The sequence below is a fragment of the Semicossyphus pulcher genome, unplaced genomic scaffold, assembly GCF_022749685.1.
Source record: "Semicossyphus pulcher isolate SPU_LCO1_2020_fin unplaced genomic scaffold, fSemPul1.0.p SCAF_20, whole genome shotgun sequence".
NCBI lineage: Eukaryota > Metazoa > Chordata > Actinopteri > Labriformes > Labridae > Semicossyphus > Semicossyphus pulcher.
Window position 1 is genome coordinate 22,251,862 of NW_027211694.1, and position 25,401 is coordinate 22,277,262.

Below are 25,401 nucleotides of genomic sequence, written 5' to 3' on the forward strand. Positions count from 1 at the left end.
ATGACATGCAGGCGTGTGCACACATTTAACTACACTAATGCAGTGCGTGTAAATGGTTTATTCTCTGCAGCAATGAAAGACAGCAGTGGAGGTGCACTGATGAATCATTGTCGTATCGAGTGAATGAAATGAAATCGTCCGCTCTGCCTGAACACACTTTACCTTTAGAGGAGATCGTTAGCCTTATCAGAGATCACCTTTCAGCCTCTACACACTTGTTTCTACCCTCACACACACACACACACACACACACACACACACACACACACACACACACCGCAAGAGTTTGAACAAACAAAGATGCAGGCTCACAAGCTAACTGACATCCTGCACACACACTCCTCTCTCTCTCCGACTCCCGCTCTCGCACACACACTTTCACACCTCATCTCCCGCTGCAGCTGTGGTGCTCAGACGAGTGTGTGTGATTGATTTCTGTGTCTGCGTCTCGGCTGCGAGCGCGGCCGTTTATTTTCCATTCAGCTTAGCGAAGTGTCTCCAGCTATCTGCTCGTAAGCCACCGGCATATGGAGCAGCTACAGCAGGCTACTAATGCATGACACGCACACACACACACACACACGAAACATACACACAGACTGGAGGGAAAAGGGAGTAAAGTGTGGACAATAAAGTGCTAGAGGCCAAAAAAGATGCACTTCTATTAAAAACAAACAATGGAGGAAAAGGTGAAGGCAAAGGGAGGAATATCAAGATGTTGTTTCGCACTGCAGCAGAAGTACCCCGTCTTTTATGAGGCGCGATAAACCAGCAGATCGTCGGCAAAAGAGGGAAAATATGGCCTCTTTATCTGGCTGTGAGGAGGAAGTTAACAGCAGAGGGAGAGGCAGAGAGGCAAAGTGAGACAAAAAGAGGAAAACAGGCTCGGTGCCCGAAGCAGCAGCTGCTTTGAAACAAGCGGCACATTAGAGCAAAATACCCCGAGACACAAAAAGCCCTCGTAACTTCTCACTTCACTTCCAGCGTCTCCGAAGGCTTGTAAAGAATACATTTACAGTTTTAAGACATTTCACACAGAAACTGGTCCTAAAGTGTGTTTTTTACAGGTAGATTCATTTAGAGGACGGCGCAGGCGACTGTATCACTTTACCAGCGTGACTGATTCACTGCCAGCTGAGAACACGGGAGGTTTTATGTCTGTGTTGAGTACGAGCGGGTCCATTAACTCTCCTTTGAGTGAGACTTTTAGCGCTCTATTTGGTACTAAAAAATAAAAATGTGGGAAGGATCTTAAAGTCGTCCCAAGAGACTCTTTTCCCTTTCTCTTTCTTCTCTCTTTTCCCGGCTGAAAGCGATCAAATCAGGAGACTCGCGACTGCTCAGGTTTCACAGGAATGATATTACACGGCCACAAAGAGACGTGAGACTCTGGGCCTGGACTCGTCTTTCCTGAGAACTGGCTGCCTCACAAAATGACCCGAGACACGACTGTTAATGAAATGTTATTATAATTATTTATTACTATTTATGTTTTTGTCACTTTTGGCGATTTGTCCTTTAAGCAAGTCCAATAAAAAGACCTGAGAATTGACTTGAACTTACATTTAAAAACTACCTTTATTTCAGACTTGTGTAGAGCCCAGTTTAAACAAGCTTATTTTGTCTAAACAGACACTAACACTGAGGCATGAGTTGTGGTGGTTTCGGACGCGTGCTCCAGCCAAAGTAATGCCTCTTACGTTTCGGATATTACATCCATTTATTAAACACGTTATTTATCAGTCACCATGTTCAACAATCTGTCCGATGTTCCAATATAAACGATAAATGCACACAAGCGGACACGGTAAAACGGTCACACAGCACGGTCAAACACCGTTTGCTTCCATACACGCCTGCCAGCAATTACCTGGAGCCTTGGCTTTATGCACAACTGACCAAGGCTCCACCCGGTGGGCAGTGTCGGAATTACATCAAAGTTACGAAGTATCTCCAGCAGAGATCAAATGAACACAAAACCACATTTTGGCTCCGACAACTTGACTAAGACCTGTATTGAAATATGTGTGACCTAAACTTATATTTAAAGACATAAAAGGAAGACATGAAGGTATTTAAAGACCTGCTTCGGACTTCAGACTTGACTTGGACCCATATTTAAAGACTTGAGACGCGGCTTGGACCTGCCCTGAAGAAAAGTTCTTAAGAATGTTCTTAAGTGCAATTCACTATTATTTTCTAAAGGAAATTTCGTACGAACTTCTTTATTTTCTAACTTACGAACTTCTTAGACGACATGAGCTATGCATGTAAATTAGGCGTGTCATTATTGACTACAAAGGACCGAAATGTTATTTAAATGTTTTAAAATAAGCATCAACAATATATTACAAATTATAAAAATAATAATAATAAAAATGTTTATCTGTCCGTTGATTCATAATAGAAAAAAAACGTATGAACTGTGGTTCATTGATTTAATTAAAGAGGTGAAAATATTCAAACATTAGTTATTGGCCTCATTTAAGGCCCTTTAAATGTTAACTGTCACATTTATATATGTGAGATGAACACCATAAACAATAGTGACACGCTAACATTCATGCTAACATTCTATATAAATGTATAGTCGTATAAGTGTATATGTAGGGTCACCTTAAAGTTGAGTCATGTATTCTTACGTCATGAAGAAGCATCAGACGAAAGTTAAGGGAAAAACACAGAAGAACTTCAGGAATATCAGCTTATCGTAACTTTTTTCTTAGCACTAAAGTTACGAAGAAAATTGCCCTTTTTTCCCCCCTCAGAATGCTTCGTGAATCCGGCAACTGATCCTTGATTTGCTAATCACATCTTGAGAAGCGACCTAAACGTCCAATTTAACCTCCACTTGGTTTTGCCCTCACGACTCCCCCTAAACATGTGACTAGAAACACTGAGGCTTGACTTGGACCTGCCATTAAAGGCCACTTGAGTTAGACTTGCCTTTAAAGACCTGAGAATGGACTTGAACTTACCTTTAAAAACTAAAGACTTGCTCAATACTTTTCCTTTAATATTTGAAAGTTGACTTTGACTTGCCCTTTAAGACCTGATGCTTGAGTTGCCACTAAAATCTGGAGAAGCAACGTGAACTCGACCGCAGAGATTTAAAACTGGACGAGTTTTCACCCTCAACGATTTGACGTTTGACTCGGACTGGCCTGTGAGGACTTTGTACCTGACAGCTGCAAACAGGGCACCTTCTTCATCCACTGACGCCAGGTCGACATCATGTCTTACTATTGTGACCTTCACATTTTATTCCCATGCCAGATAAGGAGTTGTTATTCCCTCCGGAGACTTTTGGCTTCTGCTTGTGACTGCTTTATGCAGTTGTCCCTTTGCAAAGGTTGCAGTTAAACTCACAAAGACGACCTCCTCTCTTGTAGCGATTCATCTGATATTCAGATTTCCACCACACTTGTCCTGGGCTGCAATTTAAGATATGAAAAGTGATTTGCACTTTTTCCTCAAGATGTAAGCCTCGACTTGATTTTAAAATCTTTTAAAAGTTGACTTAGACTTGCTCATAAAGACGACGGATTTGCTTCAGACTTGCCCTTTAAGACAAGAGAGCCTTTAAGATTTCTGAGTGACTTTTTCTTCTCCTTAAAGACTTGAAAATTGCCAGAAACATAAAGACTACAACAAAGATCTTCTCCTCCTTACTGATTCATCCACAGCTGGATGACGGAGCGTTCTGGACCTCCCCTCTTTTATCCGATCTATTTGATGCTTCCGGGCAACGTGTGCCATCACTTCCTTAAACGTCTTTAAACCTCCCTCCCTTTGCTTCCCAGTCTGTATGCTGATGCTTCTCCGATCTTGAAACTTGTTTCTCTGTGCGTACAGTTTGGTTTAAGGTAATACCAAGAAGTCATGATAACAACTGGCCTGGTTTTCTACATCTGATAATCTGCTGTTTCTTAGATCGTTGCACCTTATCGGGGCTTTTGTAAAAACGTCTCCCTCCGGACCTCCTGCTGATTTTCTGTGGATGTTCTTTCTCCCCAGAGGATTAAAACAACATTTCTGTTGACCCAGGGATCTTCTAGGACCCGTCCCATGCATGCCAACATTTTATGAAATACAAACATGAAATATCTAATTTTCTCTGAGCTCATCCATGATGCCCAGAGGACTCTCTGTTCGCCAACATTAGCATAAGGCCTTGTTTTTGTTCTTCTTTTGTTCCCTTTGTGTTTACTTTCCTCTTCCTGTCTGGGCAGAGCGACAGAAGGCAGGAAAGATGGAGGCACGAGCTCCTCACTCCCTTTATTCCTCCGACTTGATGCTTTTATTGACTCAGCATCAGCAGCATCCGTCCTCGCCGAGCAGCCACTAAATCATAAACACGCCGCGCTTCATCCTTGTCACACACGCTGTGAAGTCTGCGTCTGTGTGAGCCTGTGATGGATCTTTGTTTTCTATAGCTGCTTTCTAACACTCAGTTTTTTTTTGTGCTGCGATGTGCAGTTTGCCGTCAGACGAGGAGTCTGAAATGGAGAGCTTCGTTTTAAAATGTGATGTATGGCTTTGTGAAGGGAGATGAAATTTATAACCTCTTAAAGAGACGGAAACGCAGAACATCAACGCGGCTCAAACATCACTCTGAGATTCTTTCCTGACATGTTCAAACAGTTTGTGGAGCAAAAGGAGATTAAATACGGTCATTTGTTTAAACTTAAAGATCTTAAGTACAACAAACGCAGGTCTGGGTCGCATTCTAATTTAACCTTATTATATCGCAACAGTTTACTTCCTGTTTCCTGTCGACTTAATTCTGTTCACCTTTAGATCACAAAATAAACAGTAAATTAAATGTTTCAGGTCTTTAGACTGTATCCACTTTTTATGGCACTAATTAAAAACACTTTCTGAGAGTCCGACTGGTGAGATTTAACTGTGGCGTGAGTTTACAGAAACTCTGCTGCCGTCTGATGAGCAGAAAAACGAATCATAAAATGAGTTAAAACTAAAATCTATTTAAGAAAAGGACAGGAGAGCAATTGTAACTTTCTTCTTCCACATTTTAATGATGGATGTGATTTAACTGAATAAGTAAATGACTTTGATGCGTCTGTTGGAGTAAACTGTTGATCCTTTGGATGGACATAACTTTTAATGTCGGCGACGGTCGCAATGATGATAAAAACTCGCTCAGTGTCCGGTAACTAAAAGTTAATGTGCAGCTTCAAGCCCATCAGAATGCAGAGCTCTGAATGGCCATGGCATAAGATATAAAAACATACAACAAACATTTTTTGGCCCCGCAGGTCGCAGGCCAGCGATCTTTTCTAAATTGGAGGCCTGATTTGGACTGAAGTGTTTTCTTCTTCTTTTTAATAATGAAATTAGATTATGAATCCACATTTGAATCTAATGTGCATGCTTCCCCGCTAAATGTAGCAATAATATTAAATAAAACCGTAATTAAAGAGACTCTGGACGTTGGTTTTTCCTCCTCACGTTGGAGCATGCTACACTGTGTTTACATCTTTCTAAACGGGTCTTATAGGTATCCTGATGTTCATGACCCTTTTGTTTCAAGTTCTCAAACCATAAATAAATCTTTGCAGCAAATAATAAGTGCCAAGATCGACGAGAGGAAAGCTGCCGTTGGCTGGCACTGACTCTCAGTACGAGGGCGGTTCTACTGAGTGAGGCGTCAGAGGGAGCAGGGCGGCCGCTCGGAGAAGCTAGACGAATTCCCTCGCTACCAGCTTAATCATCTTTTAATAGAGTAATACTCTTTAGATCTAACCCTCTGATCAGAGAGCTGGACTTGTACCTCCTGCACAGGGCTAACTCGGCATCTAACGAGGGTTTTAACTTCGGTATCTTATGTTGCTCAATCTTAAATCCCAAATGCAAGATTTTTTTGAACGTAACACCAAGGGAGCACTTTCAACTTAGAGCTAAGCTAACAATTCTTCAAGTTAAGTTTCTAGTCTGATATGAATGAATTGAAACCAGTGGCTGTCTTAAGTCTTTTCAGGGGCGCTGGTTTCGCTCAGTGTGCCGAGCGGGCGCCCCGTGTACAGACGCTGCAGTCCTGGACGCACTGATCGACTCCCGGGCTGCCGATCATTTGGTGCACGTCATTCCCCACTCTCTGCTCCCGTCATGTCTTCAGCTGTCTGTCAGCTTTATTTATTTAGCACTTTTCATACACACAAGCATGTGACCCAAAGTGCTTCACAAAGGAACAGACTGAAGAACAGAAATCGACAACAGTAGATACAATTTTAAGAGAGTAAAACTAGAAAGAAGAAATTAATACAAATAAAGAATACAAAAATAAATCAAACAATAAAACGTTAAATGTAAATTAAAATGTTAAATTAGACTAAATAAATACTTGCGTTAAACCTTTGTAAAAAAAACAAAGCCAGATTAAAAAGATCGGTTTGTAACTTCTTTTATAAATAAAGAAAAGTGGTCTCCATAGAGTTTAAAAAATGCCAATTTTATTAAGACTAAGATATGACTCTTTTGTGTGTAAACTGTGTCCAGTCATTAAACACACAAATCCATAAATAGATGTTAAATTCTGTTAAATTCCTTTAAAACAAAAACGACTTACTTATTTTTATTTGCCTTTGATTAATGTAGCACGATCCACTTTTCATTTCCTTTCATAATATTTATTCCGTTCATGGTCCGTACACTTCCAACATTATAATCCAGCACGGCTGTATTTCCATGTTCGCCCTCTGACTGAAGTCAACGATGAATGTAGGTGCTCTGTCTGTTACAGTCACTTGTGCTGTAACATTGATGCAGTCACAGTTCAGCACAGCTTCATATCGATTTCTTTAAACTCAAAAATATTTCACACTTGGACGTGTAAAGAATCGCACATTTGCTTTAAATGAAGTTTCCTCCTCTGAACTGAAACTCTGTGTTTTGCCCTGTGCGTTACTGATAATGTCTGAAGCTTTAATAAACAGTCTGTGTGTGTTCTCTTGATGAACTCTTTGCTGCTGTACGCTGTAACTGTCCCCGCTGTGGGACCAATAAAGGATTATCTTGTCTCTTAATGTCAGATTATTTTTCCTCTCAAAAAGCTGTGAGAAAACTGCAACATTATTATTGTATTTTGCTTTTGGCAGCACTGACGGCTATGCAAAAAGAGAGCATAACTACATGTTAGAGGTCAAAGGTCAGTGGGCAAAAACATCCCCACATGAATCCATGTGAATTAATCACTTTTATACTTCCATCCTGTTTGGCTTTATGGTGCAATAATCAGAATACTTAATGCAAAATAATGTTTAAAGGACGATCAGCACCTGGTCACTGCAACAGGAAGTTCTGATGAAGTCGATGCTGCTGTTCTGCTCTCCTCTCTGAGCAGACGGTGTGTCAGTCTTCACTGTGTCTGTTTGTTTTAGATTTACATTTAAATCCATGTTAACAAACAATAAATACAACAAAGCAAATAAATATTATAAAATAGGAAGAGTATCTCAAATGTCTTTAGCTAACCACCTCGCTTCCTCACCGCTCTTTAAATGTGTCGCGTTTGTGCTTCGGCCTCTGTGGGAATCGTTCGGTGCGTTTTCTGGGAGGTGTGTTTGATTCGTGTGCCTCTGCGTGCAGGTTTCCTGGACTGGGTCCCTAAAAAGATGCAGCGTGTCGGCTGCATGGAGCTGCTGAACACGGTGCAGAGGAGAGTGCAGCCCAAGCTGCACGTGTTCGGACACATTCATGAAGGTACGTGTGTGTGTGTGTGTGTGTGTGTGTGTGTGTGTGTGTGTGTGTGTGTGTGTGTGTGTGTGTGTGTGTGTGTGTGTGTGTGTGTGTGTGTGTGTGTGTGTGTGTGTGTGTGTGTGTGTAAAACACTTTAACACACAGACAATGCTGCGTTTGCACGAGGGCACATGTGACACAACAGACATTAAATACATGTGTGTTTAATACAGAACATTTTATATAATATTTTCAACATTGTAAGGTTTTGGTGTTTGACTCTGCTCCAGTGTTTAACTCGTCCACCTCCTGTAAGATTGAACAGAAATGTGGAACGGCCGTCTGTTTCTAACGTAACAGAGGAAAATTAATAATGAATTAAAAATAATAATAATAAACATGCTTTTTAAATCACAGATATTCAGGATTTAACTTCGGCTTTTCCAAAGAAATATCTGTTAATGTGAATCTTCATTCGTCTGTCGGTGGATTTCAACAGGAAGTCTGCCGTTGCTATGGTTACGTTGGTGCCATTAAAGCTTATAATAACTAAAACACACACGGACATATATCTGAACCCAAGAAAAGTTGAAGTCCTAACTTTGTTAATGTTCCAGGTGGAAATGAATAAAAGGATGAAACGCTTTGTCTCTGAGGAGGAGTTGTTGTGGCTGCAGAAGCAGACGATGTGCAGATGGTTTTTTACAAGAAGCTTTTTACAGATGAATTCTGATCATCTAGCAGTTAGAAAATTAGAAGCACATTAACGTGCTTTCCATAATAATGTAAGTACACAGTAAAGAGCCACATGGCACCTTTAGTGTCCTCGGTACAGACCTGAAATGTAATGAAATGTTTTCATGTTTTCTAAAAGAAAGAAGAACAACCTGATTTCAATCGTTTCTGAATTCATGTTGATTTATATATGAAGTGTAACTTGTGTTTTATTGCATTTATTAATGCATGTGAATGTTGTTTCTAAGTTGAAGGCTGACAGAAACCATTATGACCTTTAACCCTGTTTGACCTGAACCGTCAAATTATTCTCAGAAATTCTTTGAGTCGGGGGTCTTTATTGATACATTATTGCTTTATTTCAGACTCATAGATCCATATCAGCACAACACAAAATATATACAATAACAGACAAAGACAACAACAGTTCATGACATGTGCTATGCACATATAAGAAGCATAAATAACAGTGCATGTATGAGTTTGTTTTGTATCATATCTGATACATCAGGCTTTTCTAAATTTTACTGGTTACCTCGTGTGTTTATGTAAACATTTTTTAACCCCTTAAACTCTGTTCTTTAAATTCTCCCTTCAGCGTCTTTAAACTGAGAAAAAAAACATTTGTTTTTTTGTGAAAATCAATTTGCAAAAGGAAATGATCAGCAGGAGAGCCAATCACTCATCTATTACTGTGATACAGGTTGTAAATGCACTATAGCCTATAAATATCAGTTCACCCTCATTGTCATTTAAACCTTGAATTAGTTCAATTAAATAATCAAAAGCTTTACGGAGCATAAAGAGCGAGAAAATGAATGTGGACATCTAATGTGATACAAACATAGTTACAAGTTAAAATATATATAGTCAATATATATTTCTTTAATCTCGTGAATATTCCTCTTGAAGTGTCAGCAACTTTTTTTAAACGTGCAGAAACGTCAGTTAAAGCCTCGTGTGACTCACCGACTGACGACCTCCATCTTTCACGTCTCGTCCGAACGTCCTCTGGGCCAGACTTCCCCCCCGGGTGGATCATCGGTTCACTGCTTGTGTCTGGTTGAATTGAACAGGTTTTTCAGGAAGAGAATGATCACACCGGTGATGTCGAGCTCTTAAGAACGTGTGTATCAAATATAATACGCTTGGCAGGAAGTAAAAGTACATTTGTTTGTCTACTTCCTGTCACGTCCTGGAGGCGGTTAGCGTTAGTTCACATGCATTTAAACATCTTAACGCTGAATATAAACGCAACACAAAGAAGAAAAGCCGTGTTACCCGACCCCTCTGCTCAGAATCTTTTGAAGTTAATTGAATTGGCTGCATGTAACCTCGGAGAAGTAGAGATGCTGTGGTTTTCTAGGAGAAACTGATTAAAGAATATATCAGAGGATTAGATGAGCTTCCACATCCATATCAGCATTTCATCCAGGCCAGCGAGGGCAGAGAGGCCGCCTCCCTGGGCTGGCGATTCTCTTTTTTTCGGGGTTATCAGGTCAGCGCGGAGCCCCCCCGAGCAGCGGTCCCCCGTCAGAGAGAACCAGATTAGAAACTAGATCAGATTTTATTACGGGAGGAAAGAGGCTGAGAGCGGCTCGCTTCATTATCATCAGGAGGAGAGAGAATTCATAAAGACATAAATTATCCTCGCTGAGCTTTTATATTCATGTATTCCAAATCTGAAAAGGAGCAACGCAGACACGCAGAGTTGTGTTCCAAGAGCTGCTGAAAGTGACACCTACACTTAACAAAATCACTGATGGTGCACACTTAAATCATCGCTGTACTTTTTTGGAGATGGTTGTTAACTTATGCTCGACAAAATGGTCACACTTTCAGATCTGCCATTTGGAAGAAACGTTGCTCCAAAGTGGCTTCGAGCACAGATTTTTTTAGCTGTAGTGGTGTTAGTGTCACACTCTCATGCATACATTTGCTCACTTTGATTCTCACAGTTTGAGATGAAGATGAGCTGTGATACTAACAGCTTTATAAGCACAGTGTTTCTTGTTTGTGTTTTTATTAAAAGAACAGACCGAAGAACTTCCTCTGATTTCATTTCAACATTTAATCATGTTCTGGGGAAGATGTAGAAGGATTTGTTTCCCTGTAGCAGTAAGAAAGATGTAATTAAAGTATTGCATCAGTCTAATATAAGAAACTGCAGTGCTGAAAATTCTGTCTTTGGGTTTATGCAACATGCAGGAGATCCTTTTCAGTTGGAAGGAGAGAAATGCACACAAAGTGTCTGAACAGGGCGCCGGTTTGCAGTGAGGCTACAGCCCTCGATGCGCCGGCCCAGGGTTCGACTTGGAGCAGCACGATGTGACATTTAACCATCTCACTTGCGATATGTGTAGTGCATTAGTCATATCGCAGGACGTGAGATCGTGAGGCAAATTAACTGCAACGATGATACTTGTTTCTCAGTGCAAAAGGAGTACTCGCCATTTTCTCGTTCTCTTTCACTAATCTGCAGCCCTTCATCAAAGTGACTGCAGAGCTGCAGAGTCTGTGTGTCACCTGCCTGTAAACTTTAAGAATGCACGCAGACGCTGCTGCTGTCGCAGATCATGCCGGCAGGTTCCATGGCAGGCTTTATGTTGCGCACGGTGGCTTTTCTGTAAGTGTATCGCCGTTATCAGCAGCACCTCGTCACGGGGCTGGTCGACGCTGTGGCTACACATACGGGCTGGTAACGGAGCGGATGTGCTGCAGAGTGTTTACAGAGGCTACACCTGCAGCACACACACGGCGTGAGGTTGTGCGCATCAACAGGAAGTAGGAGACAGTGACTGTCACCGAGCTGATCACGCTGATTAAACAAACATTCGAGCAGAAACTGAAGATGACATACCGTATAAGAAACGCAACTGCAGCCCACAAGTCTGTTTGTGTTTTATAAAGAAACGTGTCGCTCCTTCTGTGCTCTCTCTACTTTCTCATGCAGGTGTCAGAGTCTCTGAACCAAGTGTGATTAAAGTAAGAGAGAGGGTTTATCAATAAAGACATAAAAGGCCAAAAACATGAATAAAAAATGTTAAAATAATCGTCTAAACACGATTTTTGATCCATTCCTCCTGCAGCACAGGAAACTATGCCTGGAATTTTGCAACTAAAAAAGGCAGACCTGAAATCTGTGGCACACACTGTGGTCAGAAACAGAGACATGGCAAAGATAGTTATCGATGAGACGATGAACACGCTGGAGGAAAAGCAGGAGAGTTAAAACTGTGTGGGCTCACAGAGATGCAGGAAGTGACCACGAGAAGTTGTGGCATGTTATGTGTGCACCATACAAACAGTTCCTTAGTTTGTATTTTATCTCATCCCTTAGTTATATTGCCAGTTTTATATTGTGTGTGGTGTGTTTATCATTGATTTTTGAGTAAGTGTAACCCAGCAGGTCAGCTCGGGCCTCAAAGGAACGGTGCTGCAGCCTCGTGGTGTGGCTGACTGAAAGTCTGTTTAAACCTTGAGCTGAGCAGCTCGCATGACCCCGGCTCGCATTATTATCTAGTTTATATCCTCGTTTTCTTTGTAACCCACTTTAAAGTTGTTAAAATAAACCAGGATCTTTTGATTTGAATCATATCTGGACATCCTTTTTTCTCAAGCAAGTTACGCAAGTGTTTAATAGAGCCGGTCAGCCCCAGGGCGACCTACATCAACAGCACAAACTAAAGATATCATGGTCACTACAATACCAATGAAAGGTCAAGAAGGAGGCTTTGTTCCTCAGTGACCCAAATCCACTAGAAAGTCAGGTGACCATAAAGAGCCTCCTCCAGGAGCTGTGTCTGTAGGTCTGCTACGTGAGGCTGACCAGTGATGAGCTGTTAGCTAGGTCAGGCTCGGCTAGTCTTGCTACCATGATGTCACCCGATTAATGTAAATAAATGTGTCCAAAGAAAGCTGAATTAAAAACATCAAGATGCAGATTTGTAAAAACAATTCATGCTTTGTTCGTAAGAGGGCGAGCTAACGATGTCTTCTGAATGGAGTTTGGATCAACCATTTCTGATGCAACCTCAGGGGTACACTACGAAGCAGGATCTGCTGTTACCGAGGTAACTTTGGGGTTAACGCCACGTTTTCAGTAGGGTAGATCACCATGGTAACACCTAACCTGCTCCAGAGCAGCTTATGTTCAAGATAAGAGGTCACCCTGCATAAGCACCACCCACTGACCTTTGAGAGCTGATCGTGAGACGGAGGAGAGAGAGAGAGAGCGGTTCAACACTTCTGCTTTTTATTTGAAGTATGTTCATCTTTAGATCAAAAGATGCCCTGGGTATGTTGAGCATGACTCGTGGTACAGGCCTGGAGCTGAGTGCACCTCGTACGCCTGCTCGTAACCTTACGTCCGACTTAGAGCTGAAGGTTCCGACAGACTTTAAATGACGCCCTGTGCACCGGTTAGACTTCAGCCCCGTTTGTGTTGCTGTGTCGGACGCTGTCCCCGCCCTGCAGGTGCTGAATGAGCTCAGATTTTGTGCCAGTAGAGCCTTTCAAAACAAAGAGGGAGACGAGATGCTTGATTATTTATGTTTCCTCATTTCACTATCTGTAAGATTAATTTGTCTTTACTTTTGTTTTGTTATCCATATCTTCTGTCGATGATTGGATGAGGGAGTTAGCGACGTGTGTTGCTTGGTAACAGTCAGCGCTTTTCGAATGTTCTCATGGACGTGCATCATGAGACCGGGCGCAGCAACGAGCGGTGTCAGTTCGGCACTCGCTGTAAATTCCAGTTAAGAAGTCGGTCGTTGCTGAGTCGGAACTTACGCCCAGCTGGTGCACTCGGCTCCTGGGACAGATGGAGAATCTTATCGCTGATAGTGTCGGGAAAGCTCCACGAGAACTCCTCGCTTGAGTTTGACTTACTGATTTGCGTTGTTCGCTGCTAACCTGCAGTCTTTACATGTATGAATAATGTGCCTTGTTCTATACACGTCTTTAAACTCATGTGGTTCTGTGTCGTCACGATGTGTAAAAAACCCCACACCAACTTTATATAGTGATGTATGTGTTGGCTTTGCAGCTTGTTCTGCTGCCCCCAAGTGGCCAAAAAAACCACCCTGCTTTTATTGTGATGAAGTCAGATATACACCAACATCTAACATTTTTGTTCTCTCATTCCAAACAGAAACTTCGTCTCACCTCCTTTTCCTCTCCTCCCCAGGTTACGGCATGATGACCGACGGCACCACGACGTTCGTCAACGCCTCGGCCTGTACCGTCAACTTCCTGCCCATGAACGCGCCCATCGTCTTCGACCTTCCAAACCCTCGGACCACATGACTAGAGGAGGCCCGCCCCAAAACTCCTCCAGCCAATCAGGAGAAGGGAGCCAGGAGAGGTAGGTGAGGTCGGTGGGCAGCACGAAGCGATTCTGTAAATACGACACGGGTGTGTGTTTGTAAAACGACACGTCCTGTGTGGAGACGGAGCGGGCCGAGGGACGCTTCAATGTTTTATGTGCCATCTTTTCTTCTTCTCAACGCTGAGTCTCAAAGCGACAAATGGACGAGCGAACAAAGGCTTGGAAACAAGCAGACATTACTGCACTGACAATCTTGACATGGCACTCAGAGACGCGTTGGCCGTTTTCACTTTATTTAGACGTCAGACTCAAAGTGAAACAACCCAACAGCGCCTCGTCGACTGGAGAGTTTTGGTTTTGCAGCACTTTTGGAACATTTGCCGGGAGGATTTTAACAGAACTTTTCTCCTCTCTTCTACTTTATAACATTAATTTTCCATCTTTTTTCTGCTTCTGTCATCCTCCTGTTTCTCTCCCCACCTCAGGCGTGTTTTTCTGCGGGTCTGTGTGTGTGTGTGTGTCTGAGATCAAAGCGAGCGTGTGAGGGCAGCAAGAGGTCTCTGCCACGGGCGGTTAGAGAGTCGAGGTGTCAGACATGTTGACACCGCTCCCCCGGGCCTCATTACAGCCCTCATAAGCCTCTTAACCGGCCGAGAGGAGGAGAAAGAGGAAACCACGAGCAGCACTTCCCCTTTTTTATCCTCCTCTTCAGTTTCTCTCCTTCCTTTATGCTGGGATGCTCAGCTGTTTTAGCGACGACGGGGAGGCTGGACAAAGGTGCTACATGCTAACGCTACTTCTGGACTGCCTTGTGAGCAGAGGATCTGCAGGAGAGATGGAACAGTTAATCCTTTTCTAAGAGGAGTAACGCTGTAACTAACTGTACTGTAACTGGTTTATGTAAATGTTCCGTCAATGTAAAGAAAAAATAACTTTTCTTGAAGATTTTCAAGTCTTTGGATGCTTTTCAACAGAGATCCTGTTAATATTTGTGTGGTTGTTACGTTTCATTTGCTCTGTTTCTTAGTAATGTAAATGCTTATTCTGGTACTTTCTTCTGTGTGAAGCAGCTCGGCCCCATCCTGGTGATTATTAACCCTTTCATGTCCCTCAGCATTATGTCTGTGCTTTTAAAAAAGAGCTTTTACTTTGCTCTATTTTCTGAATCGGGCCGTTCTCAGTGAGAGTGTGAATGTGCTCAGCGTAACGCGACCGCGTCACACTTTGATCTCCGTGCTCTCCGACATTATGTCTGAACGCTCCCCGGGGCTGCAGTTTACTGCGCTCCTCTCTCGCCTCTGCAGCACATCAGCGCTCATCCTGCCGCCTGATGTCTTCATGTGAATACGAGGGAAGAGAAGCAGAACTGCTCGCCATGAAAAAACCATGTCTGTGGATAATCTAAGGAGGTGGTGCACTTGTTAGAGCGTGCACATTCATGCTGACTGTGTGTGTTTTGCTTATTTAATGTGGAGCAGTTTAAGGCCTGAAACTTGAGGACATTTTGGCTGATCCACACTTTCTTTAAAGGGGACGGTTTAGAGTCAGGTCAGGACTTGAAGTTTAAAGTTTGGCTTGCAGTTGAAAGAGAGTGCGGCCCCGGCAGCTTAAAGAAAACAAGCAAATAATTTGGAAGTCAGGAATCAGTGAAGATGCTGAACTGAAGGCTCTCTCTAAAACGTTGTACCTCACTCGACCAGGACTGGTTTTTGCAGAAGATATGGGTGCACGCTCTGATGAGCTCTGTGGGAGGGGCAGAAGTTACTCTGCAGAGTTACTCTGCAGCGTTACTCTGCAGCTTCCTGCCCAAAGGTCCTTTCTGTTTCCCCAGAAGACGTGAAATATAAGGTCAATGTAAATGTCTTCTTATCTTAGCCCATTATCTTTTCTACCCAGCCTGTGAGTGTGAGAATTTAAACAAGCAGTCACGCTTTGGGAAGGTTTAGGCACCGAACTATTCAGATCTATTATAATCTATCGGACTACGACACTAAAATCAGAAGACAGACCTCCCTTCAGTCGATCTAAAAATGTATTAATTTATTGTGGCACGATTTAGTTGTACATATTTTCCAGTATAATGTTCTCATGGTCCGTCCCAGCGAGCATTTCTCCGTTGAAAGACGCTCAAAACCGACTGTGTGAAGACGGTGATTAAACTAGATTTCACCTGCTTCTGTTACAACAACATGCATGCATTCAAGTCCAGCACTCATCACCGAGGTCTCCTCAGACCCATCTTCCTGTCAGGTGTCAATCACCTACGTCAGCATGCAGAGCTCCTTCTGCCGTCGTAGTCGGAGCTGCTCAGACGAAGTCCCTGCACATGCTCAGTCTGCTTTTGTCTTTCTTCTGTGGGGAGTGTTTCAAACTGCTCTCTTCAGGATGTCTGTGAACCTTCTCGTTAACATCACCGCCCATAAAGCGCCGCGTTCCTGATTTTTGTAGTCAAAATACAACGTGTTGAAATTTCATCTGTGTAGACCGGATTTAACGCATCACTGCAAAATGATTCTGGAGAAATGCCGCTACAATCATCGACGTCGATGTCGTAAACATATTTCAGCCGGTTAAAAAATGGTTGAAGTTAGGCGTTTAGACGTGATTTCAGCCTGTTTTCAAACCAATTTCAACGTTGCATTCCCGGTTGATGCTCACTGGGGTGTGACAAATGATCAGCAGTCAGGTGAAACTCTGCAGGAGGTCTCGTTGCTGTTGCAGCCGTGCCGGCATTGAAGTTACAACGACTGACTGAGTGAGTGAGTGAGTGAGGATACTTTCAGAGCCGTAGAGAGAGACAGTTGCGACATCACAATGGTGGATCATGGAGCATGCTGGAGCTCCACTGACGCGACTCTCTGTCTATACGGCTCTGGATACTTTGTTCGAGGAGTAGGCGGGGCTGCTCCTCCGCTGCTCCTCTGCTGTCCTCACCTACGTCCGCAGCGCGTACCTGCTTTCAAACACGTGGTCATCGGCCTCATAAGGACAGTCCTTGTAACACATTGCCCACTAAAGCGCACGTTGACCTGATGCGGTCAGCCACATACGAGCTTTTGACCTCGCCTTGTCTCTGCTTGAAAGTAAGATCAGTTGTGAGCTCTCCTGTAGGTTTCTTCAGGGCGAACATGGTTAATAAACGAGGGGCTGACAGCTCTGTGACTGTAAAACCACGAGGACCGAGTGAAACACAGACGACGCATGAAAAATAACTGCTGTGTCTACAATGTTGAAGTATGTGTCAGTAAAAATGCTGCAATACTGTGGGTGCAAATTCAACAGCTTAATAATCTGTCGGTGGAAAAAGGTGGAAGGATGCATGAAGTCTACGGGCAATGAACGCTAACGTACAACGTGCGGATCCGTTAAACAGAACACAAAGAAGCTGTCTGCTTCTGAAGGGTAATAAAGATAACTTTTATAAAAGTACCGATCAGTAATCAATCATTAATCACGTCTGGTAGTGTTTCTTTTTGATTAGCGCTAAGCTAACTTACTAGATGACACTTCCTGCTGGTGTTTCACATTAAAAGCCCTCTCGTCTGCCAGAAGGTGTCTGCGAGTATCTGGTGAAGTTCGGTGAAACTCTCTCCGCTCGGCATCTTCATTGTTTATGAGAAACAAACATTATTCTCCCAGCATCTCGTCCCCACTTCACTAATTGGTTCTGATGGATCAGAAGAACATGTGATGGTTCTTTGTGGAAAGCTGGCACCAGATATCAATACGACGCTCTTCAAAGACGCAGGATTTTTTTCGGCATGAAGTGGGGAGACTTTAGATCAGGGTTAGTTTGAATGTTTGTGGTTTGAATTAAAACACAAACTTAATTAAAGTCGACGATGAAAATGTTCCCAGAGAGGAATAAAGGGAAGTATTAAAACCCAAAAGCTGGGAGGAACTTTCATCTCCAAGTTTCATGTCTGTTTTTGGGCGACTCTCCGGTCCCCCTCTCCTCATTTAGACGTCTTCACTTTGATGCTCCGCTGCTTCAGTAGCTGTTATGTGTTTCCTGTTTTTTCCAGGGAAAAAAAAAAAGTTCTGTACTATTTATTGATTTCTTTCTTGAGGCATGCTTAAAGGAGTTAATGACTTCTGCTACTCAGACAATCTGCATATGAAGAGTTTTGTTCCAAAATGAGACGCGCACTGTTTGAAGGCGGGATGACTGACAGCTGAGACTAGAAAGCAGATTGTTGTTGGTACTTTTTAAAGGATTATACGTTTTATTTCTAGCTGCTGGATCCTTTTTATTTAAACAATCATGGAAGGTTTGAACGTCAGGTCTGTCTTCAAATGTGCGTGCAGCATTTTGGAATAAAAGTGCTCATGTGGTGTTGTGTTTTGCCGGCGATGTTGGGGACATTTTTTAAACTGTAAAGTAAAAAGTGACGACCCAACAGCTGCAAAATGTTACTGTGTTGCTCCTGGAGACAACTCTCAAAATGTAAAGTACCTTTCTTTCTTAAAAAGATTATTGACTGATTGAATAAAACCTTATCTGTGACCTTGCTTCCTTCTTTCCTTCCTTTTGTCCCTCCTCTAATTTATTTCTTCTTCCAAAGCAGAGAAATTAGAGGAAACTTCCCTCGTCCTGCTTCGTCTCCTTTTGTTCCGATCAAACGTATCTGTGTCTCGTATCAATTATAGAGCCCGGAGCAGCCAGTTAATTTCCAGTAGCTAAACCCTCGCCGCTCCGTCTCTGTCTCCCGTTTTGTTCCGCAGGTCTTCCACACCTCTGCACATTCTAATGAGAACCCTCGTTCAAATAATTACATTAGTAATCCCAGCGGAGACCGGCTAATTTATTCGCGGATGGCTTTTTTACTTTGCCATTAATACAACCAGCTTTCATACACTCTCGTCTTTTTCTCTCTCTCCCTCTCTAACCACTAAACCGAGCTCGTTTCCTTTTCCATCTGCTCGTTTGTCTCTCGGCTTCCTCTGCACGTCTCTCTCCTCTCTCCTCTGCGTAAATAAGTTGCTGCTGCAGCGTTTTTCCCTCTGAATGAATGACAGACGTCCCCTCCATCTCCCTGTCATCCGTCTCACTTCACACGTCCCCTCCGAACAAAGGAAGCATCCAGTGCTTCCCCGGCGTCTGCAGCGTTAAGAAGGCACTTTGTGTGATTGGCTTTGGAACACAAATCGGTGTCAAACACACAGAAGGTGGAGAACAGTGACAAACTCAAATCGGTCATCAATCTCTCTTTGTTAATCTTTATTTTTTAAATGTTTTGCACTCATCGGTTCCTGTGATGCTGCCAGGGACAGATTAACCCACTGAGAGGGTTGAGCAGTGGGCCCGTCCTCCCCACCCCCCCCCTTCTTTTATCAGTTCATCATTTGTGATCATGTAAGCATAAAAATGACAAATTGATTAAAGTAAGTCTTTTGACACAAGATAACTTTACTAGGTCATGACGATCCACAGAGCTCGTGCTCGGCTTAAAGTATTTGAAATCGGTGCGGCCACGACGTTCTTCTGAGCAGATCGAGGGAAGTAAAATCACTCTTAACATCCCTCACACCACAGGAACATCTGGAGAGATCGGGATCTTCAGGATCAGGACTTTAGTCTGAAGGAGGGAATCGGGCTGGAAGCGTGGCGTGTGCGTGACGGCTGTGGGACGTGTTCATTTTAAATGCATGAAAACAGATGAGCGTCCTCACACTGCCGGCACGATGCGAAATGTAGAGAAAAGGAGGCTCGGCTGTTTTTACCGTGAGCGGTCAAAATACACGGTGAAAATGAAATGTGATGCGTCCTGTATAAAACCCCCCTGTTCCTGCTGCGACTTGGACTGTTCCACATCAACCCCTAGCTGTCGCTGAAATGGTCTAATCCATATTGTAGCTGCTCCGTACAGGCAGGATCGGTGTGCTGTTTTCAGCGGGTGTACAGTATGGACTGTGGAGTCTGTGTTGCGGACATGTATGTGCGTTCACGTAAAATAAATCATATATGACCAAATATATATTCCACAGTCCCCATGGTCTTTGTATTTGTTCTGCTGGAGGAATAAAGTCTAGAAAGTTCCCTTAAAGGGATTGTGGACAGTCGAGCATCAGTCGGTCAGCTACACCCTCTAACTGAGGACAGGGCACTCAAGCTGCAGCACACCAGTATTCACACAAGTGTTCATGACAAGTCCTGTTGATCTCTGACAGTAACATCTCTTCCTGGAGTAAAAGCCCGATCTGGAATGACTCCCCTCGTTTGTACATAATTATTAAGTGTTTCCCGGGCCATCGTTATTTTTTACTTTATTTGTAACTTTTCCAGGAAGTGATTTGATGGATAAAGTCACTCGCAGGCTCCTTATCGCGGTTCCTTCTTAATTTTCTTTGAAATAAAAACGTAGTCATAAGTCTCCCGCCGGCCATGAGTGTATATGTTAGTAACAATAAATAAATAACATCATGTTACAGGCGTAACTTGGTTCTCTCCCTCCCCCCCCCCTCGCTCGCTCTCCGTCTCTCCGTCTCGGCTCATACGGTTGTTTTTAAGGCCCCGTTTCAAACGAAGATCGTTTTGTGTTCAGACCAACACACGGACACCTTTAAAACAAAGACCGGAAACTACGCCGGGATGTATCAAACAGCCAGGTGAAGTGAAGAGTGATTAATGTATATATAATAAATCTAAATGACTTTTATGAAGCGAACATATTGAAGTTGTTTATGGTTTATAGTTTAAGGTCAAACTCACTCAAAGACGGGGCTGGCTGGATCAGCGCAGCCGACACGCAGCCGACACACTTCCAGTATGAATTAGCCGTTAGCAATGTTCATAGTGTTAGCATTAGCAACTGATATATTCTCACCAGCTTCACTCTGGTGATTTCTTCTCTTGACTTGATGTCAGAAATTCTCTCGTTTTTCATGGCAGGAGAAACACCCCTCCCTCGTTGCCTGTTGAGGCTGCAGGAGGCACGAGTGCAAGAACCCACACAGGCCACCATACCACCACCATTAGTATACTTTTTTAATGAACACACGATTAGTAAACCTCTTTGTATTCTTTATTAAAGATATTTAGTTCTGTGTTATTATAAAACAATAGAGTTAAATCCACACATGCATATTTGGCTACAGGGGTTTGGGGGTTACGTGAGCCCCCTGAACAAACTCAAACTGGGTGCATGATGTAACACAAGACCTGGGGGGACATAGACTTAGTACAGCAGCCGAGAGCATCCGAGCAAAGGTCAGTGCAGAAACGCCCAAAGGAAGTTGTTGTAGCAGATCTTCCCCGTGCTGCTCCCGTCAAAATAAGAGCTGACGTGAAAGAACTCATCTGACGACAGATTCACGCTGAATTGGCACAGAACCTGCGGGGCGACAAGGTTGGAGTGTTAACCTGTGCACGTTTGTGTGTGAGTCTGTTTGTGTGTGTTAGCTGGGGGTTTAGGAGATGTCGTCGCTAACCAGGCTGCTAATTGTTTCTATCGATTAATTCAGGGAGTCGTCAGTCAGTCGTACAGCAGCAACAATGAAACAGGCGTGTCAGCTGCTGCTCTCCTGGGCCAAAATGTCAGCGTGGTCTTGTTTCAACCTTCAGCTTAATTAAACAATTAAAATTACTGATTGGCTGTCAAGTGAACAGGTGTGTGTGTAAGTGTGTGTGTGTGTGCAGCTTCATGGATTTCCAGTCATTCTCCTTCAGATGTTTTGATAGAAGAGACACGAGCGAGCTCAAACTGTTGCATCAATAATTCACACAGAAGCAGTTTATCTTTGAGAGTTTGGCGTCGCTCGGTTGCAGCACAGCAGGTTGGAGCTCCGCGGGACGCCGCGCTGCAGCTGAACTCACCTTCCTGAAGTCCTGCACGGAGACGGTTCCTGTGCGGGCGCGGTCAGACGACAGGAAGCAGCGTCGGATGGAGGTCCAGGAGGAGCGAACCACATCGTAGATCCTCAGCATGGCGTCCACGCAGGCTTTGCTCGGGACGCTCTGGCTCGCCTGAACCGGACAATAACAGGAAGGATCCCGTCGGACGAGGCCGGAACAGGAAGAGGTGAACAACAAAGGAGAAAACAACAAATTAATTTCATTGCATTTTTAATTTAACCTGGTTAACCGTTAAGATTTCGGGCTGCACCTAACGGTTATTCTTTTATTGATTAATCTAAAGATGATATAATAATAATAGACTATTTGTCAGATGCCTGATCAGATAAATACTGGACAAAAATCCAAAAAGATTGCGATAACACAGATTAACTTAATCACTGTATGTCGTAGCAACTCTTTCCCTGAACTGGAAAATCAGTATTTTAAAAGTATTTACTTTTTACAAGTAGGATGAACCAATTAAAGGAACAATCTAATAATATGTTTAATGTGTCAGAGAGTAAGGAAACATGCTAAGTTGAAACACTCTGACAACAACGCTGCAGCCAGTTTGTTCTCCTCCTGAAATGTCCATCCCGCTGTTGAACGTCTGTGTGTGTTTCGGTCTGCGTGATCCCGCCCTCTGCCCATTTCATCACCCCGGGTTGCCAGATATGAAACAAATTGGCACACAGGAATCGTTGCCTGTCATCGTCAAAGCGCACGTCTTGCGCTCGAGTAGGCTCAGTGTCCTCAACCTGGCAACCCGCGTGAGCTTCGTGTTGTACTAGAAGCGTAGCTCTGTTTGGGAAAAGCTGAGTGCGTGAGTGTGGGTGGTGGAGCAAGTGAGGGAGAGAGACAGGAAGTGAGTTATGAGAGTGAGCTGGGATCGGATCAGCGGACAGTGTCATCAGTAACAGAACGACTGTGCAGTTAGGCTGTGTGTGTAATAAAGCCACGTACTCCTCAAGACTGAAGCCGCGCTCACGTGCCTTGCTTCCTGCTCGCTGCTGTGTGAGGAAAGTGACGCGAGTTAGCCCCGAAGCTAGCAGCAGGAATCATTGGAATCTGTGGAGGAGGGGGCGGGGGGAGACTTTATTTGAATTTGGACTGCAGTACCTTTTTTAGACGCTAGCTGTCTGTGTTTACGGAACGTGGTGCCCAAGGCGACCGGCTATATCACCTATGCCTTGAGCTCTTAACTCTTCGCTGGCCTGGTGGGATGGTCAAACGGCTGTGATCAGCTTAATCGCCTTTCAATCAATCTGACTCGACCAAGAGGTTTTCATTAATGACTCCCTCAGCTAAAGTGTGTCCTACCATAAGTGTACTCGGGTACGGAACAAAATTATTAATGTGAATGCTGACCGGCAGGGGAGAGGAGAGGGGGGGCAACCGTACTCAGGCACGGTACGAAGCGATCGTACCTGATGTGAAAACGCGCTAAGATTTGAAGTTTAAGACCTGTCGGTAGATTGTTTGATGCAGTAGGTGCAGAAAACATCAAAGCTCTCCGATCCAATTCAATTTGGACTTTGGGAACAACAAACGTTTATAGATTAGAATGATTTCCGTCCTTAATGCTCGAAGGATTAGTGGTCATCAATTTAAAACCCTAGGTGTTTCAAAGCAGATGCAAACTAAATTTCCTGTCCATCTCCTGAAACAAGTGTCTCCTACGAGGCTGTTAAACAACACAGTCTGCATTAAGACAAGTTGCAGCTGACAAAGCTGTTCTTGTTATCTATCAAATGGTGCAGAGCAGTGAATGACGGCGTCATCAGCGTAGAAATGAAAAGAAGACTTTGGATTATTCTGTCCAAGGTAATGTAGGTAAATAGAAAATGATGGAGCTGTCACATTATCGGTGATATTTCACAAGCTGAGACTTCAAACAAAGTGCTTTTTGTTTCAGATAACGAGGTTTCGTCTGTAAACTCGTCCACAGACACACCAACGAGTCAAATTCGATGCAGGGGGTCTCTACAAATTTCCACAGATGGTGGGTTCGGTGGAGACAATGCAGGTCTTTGTGAATCCAAAAGTTGGTTTGGAAGGTTGCAGCTCGTGGGTTGCCAGATTAGGCCCTCACCCACACGCTCCATTGAAGCTTGGGGCTCGGCTTAGTCACTCAGCGGGGGGTTCTTTTAGAGCGTGCCCACCCGTGTGTCATTGTTCAAAGCTTCATATACACCTTCACATGCCAAAAAGAAAAAGCACTGCAAACCACCAAACTTGCCCAATTTGCTTGTCATGGGAGGCGAGAGTCGAGAGCCTGAGGGTGGGAGGTCCCCGCTGAGTTTACACAGTCTGGCAACCCGCCGTCGCCCATCACCTCCTCCTCACAATCCACAGCCACCCGCCCTCCACTTTACTGTAACCGGTTTTAAACTTACAGCCAATGAAACTACAATAGATCAGACCTTAAAGAGAGGAAAGGAGAGGGATGATAGAGTTAATTTGAAATGTGCTAATCTGCAGCTCAGCATGAGAACGTGGAGCTGAAAGTACAAACCCTGAGTCCCAATTTCACGCTCAACTCCAACTGTGCCGACTGTCTGCACACAGGAGGGTTTAATTAAAGTATAGTTTCAAATGGTGGCGTGCACGCTAAGTCAATTGATTTCTCTGTACTGGACAGTATTGCACCATGGACACAAAGTGCCCCAAGACAGAGTGACAATGGAACAAGGACGCTTTCAACCATCGCTGTTTTAGGTTAGTAATATGCACATTACATTTGTGCAAAGCATCAATGGCCCTGTCTCCACCTGGTGTTAACATGCGTCCTGAGTGATCAGAGCACAAGTAGACAGACTTAAAGGAGCAGTTCGCCACCGTCACTCAAAGCTGGTGTTCTCTCTCTCTGTAAGTACAGATGTAATTGCACCCGAGATCTGATCACTGAGGTCACATCCAGAGGAGGTCTGGGAGGTGTTTGTGCACATTCGTTCGGCAGTGTGTGCAAATATGAGTCCATGGAAACACCACCTCCTCTCCCTGCACCGCTCGCCTCTCTTTCTTGACTGATTTAATACCTCTGTGTGATGTCTCGTAGCCTTCCCTCTTTTGGTTTTAATCCCTCTGCTGTCTTTAGAAGTGTGTGAAAAAATAGTAGCTCTGTTTTTCTCATCGAGTCAGCATCACAGTTTTATTATAAAACACCTATTATAAGCTGTCCACTTGTGATCGGATCTCTCAGGCTGAGTGTTAATCGGAGGTGTAAACAGGGCCTTACTCCAAAGTGAAAGTTTTAAATCTTTACTCCGACTCTCCCACCAAGAGTGTGAGATCAGGCGTACTCTGTGATAAACTAAAAGGAACAAGTGGTGGTAGAAAGATGAGGAATCTTCCTGTACATTTTTAACAAGCTGGATATACATCTAGAAAATCACTTAAATGCTGTATTTCTACAAAAAAACAACAGGTGTTCCTCCTCGCTGTTTATCTTGTTAATAAAGTTTCAAAGATCTGTGAGCTTAAAAACCAGTTTTGTTCTTCGTCTTTTGTCCTCACGCTGTAGATTTTACCATGTAGGAAATGTATGGATAAAGGGCTGCACGGTGGATAGGGTGTCTCTGTACAGCGTCTCTGTTCTGGATGTCTGACCTGACGCTGGACGAGGACGGGGAGCAGCTCGTTCTTTCTCTCAGCCTTCATTCACTCATCATGCTGCACTTGGTGCTGCTTTGCGGCGCAGACGCAGGTTTCATGACCTCTTTGCATTTTATTTTTTAAATCTCGATTTTCATGTAAATAAACGTCTGTTAAGTCTCTATCTCTGAATGAGGCAATGGTGACT

At 43.6% G+C, this 25,401-nt stretch overlaps 2 protein-coding genes across 2 annotated transcripts in view; one reads left to right on the forward strand and one right to left on the reverse strand.

The window, feature by feature from the left end:
- The window catches only part of mpped1 (metallophosphoesterase domain containing 1), a 94,653-nt gene extending 76,379 nt beyond the window's left edge, over positions 1 to 18,274 (forward strand). Inside the window, exons 6-7 of the mRNA XM_069670758.1 lie at positions 7,609 to 7,722; positions 13,622 to 18,274. Coding sequence (XP_069526859.1) covers positions 7,609 to 7,722; positions 13,622 to 13,740 — 233 coding nt within the window. The 3' untranslated portion in view covers positions 13,741 to 18,274. The remainder of the gene's footprint in view (positions 1 to 7,608; positions 7,723 to 13,621) is intronic.
- A 2,659-nt stretch (positions 18,275 to 20,933) lies between these two features.
- The window catches only part of LOC138599889 (EF-hand calcium-binding domain-containing protein 6-like), a 49,958-nt gene continuing 45,490 nt past the window's right edge, over positions 20,934 to 25,401 (reverse strand). The window contains exons 33-34 of the mRNA XM_069671645.1: positions 21,579 to 21,728; positions 20,934 to 21,096 (exon numbers count right to left, since the gene is read on the reverse strand). Coding sequence (XP_069527746.1) covers positions 20,974 to 21,096; positions 21,579 to 21,728 — 273 coding nt within the window. The 3' untranslated portion in view covers positions 20,934 to 20,973. The remainder of the gene's footprint in view (positions 21,097 to 21,578; positions 21,729 to 25,401) is intronic.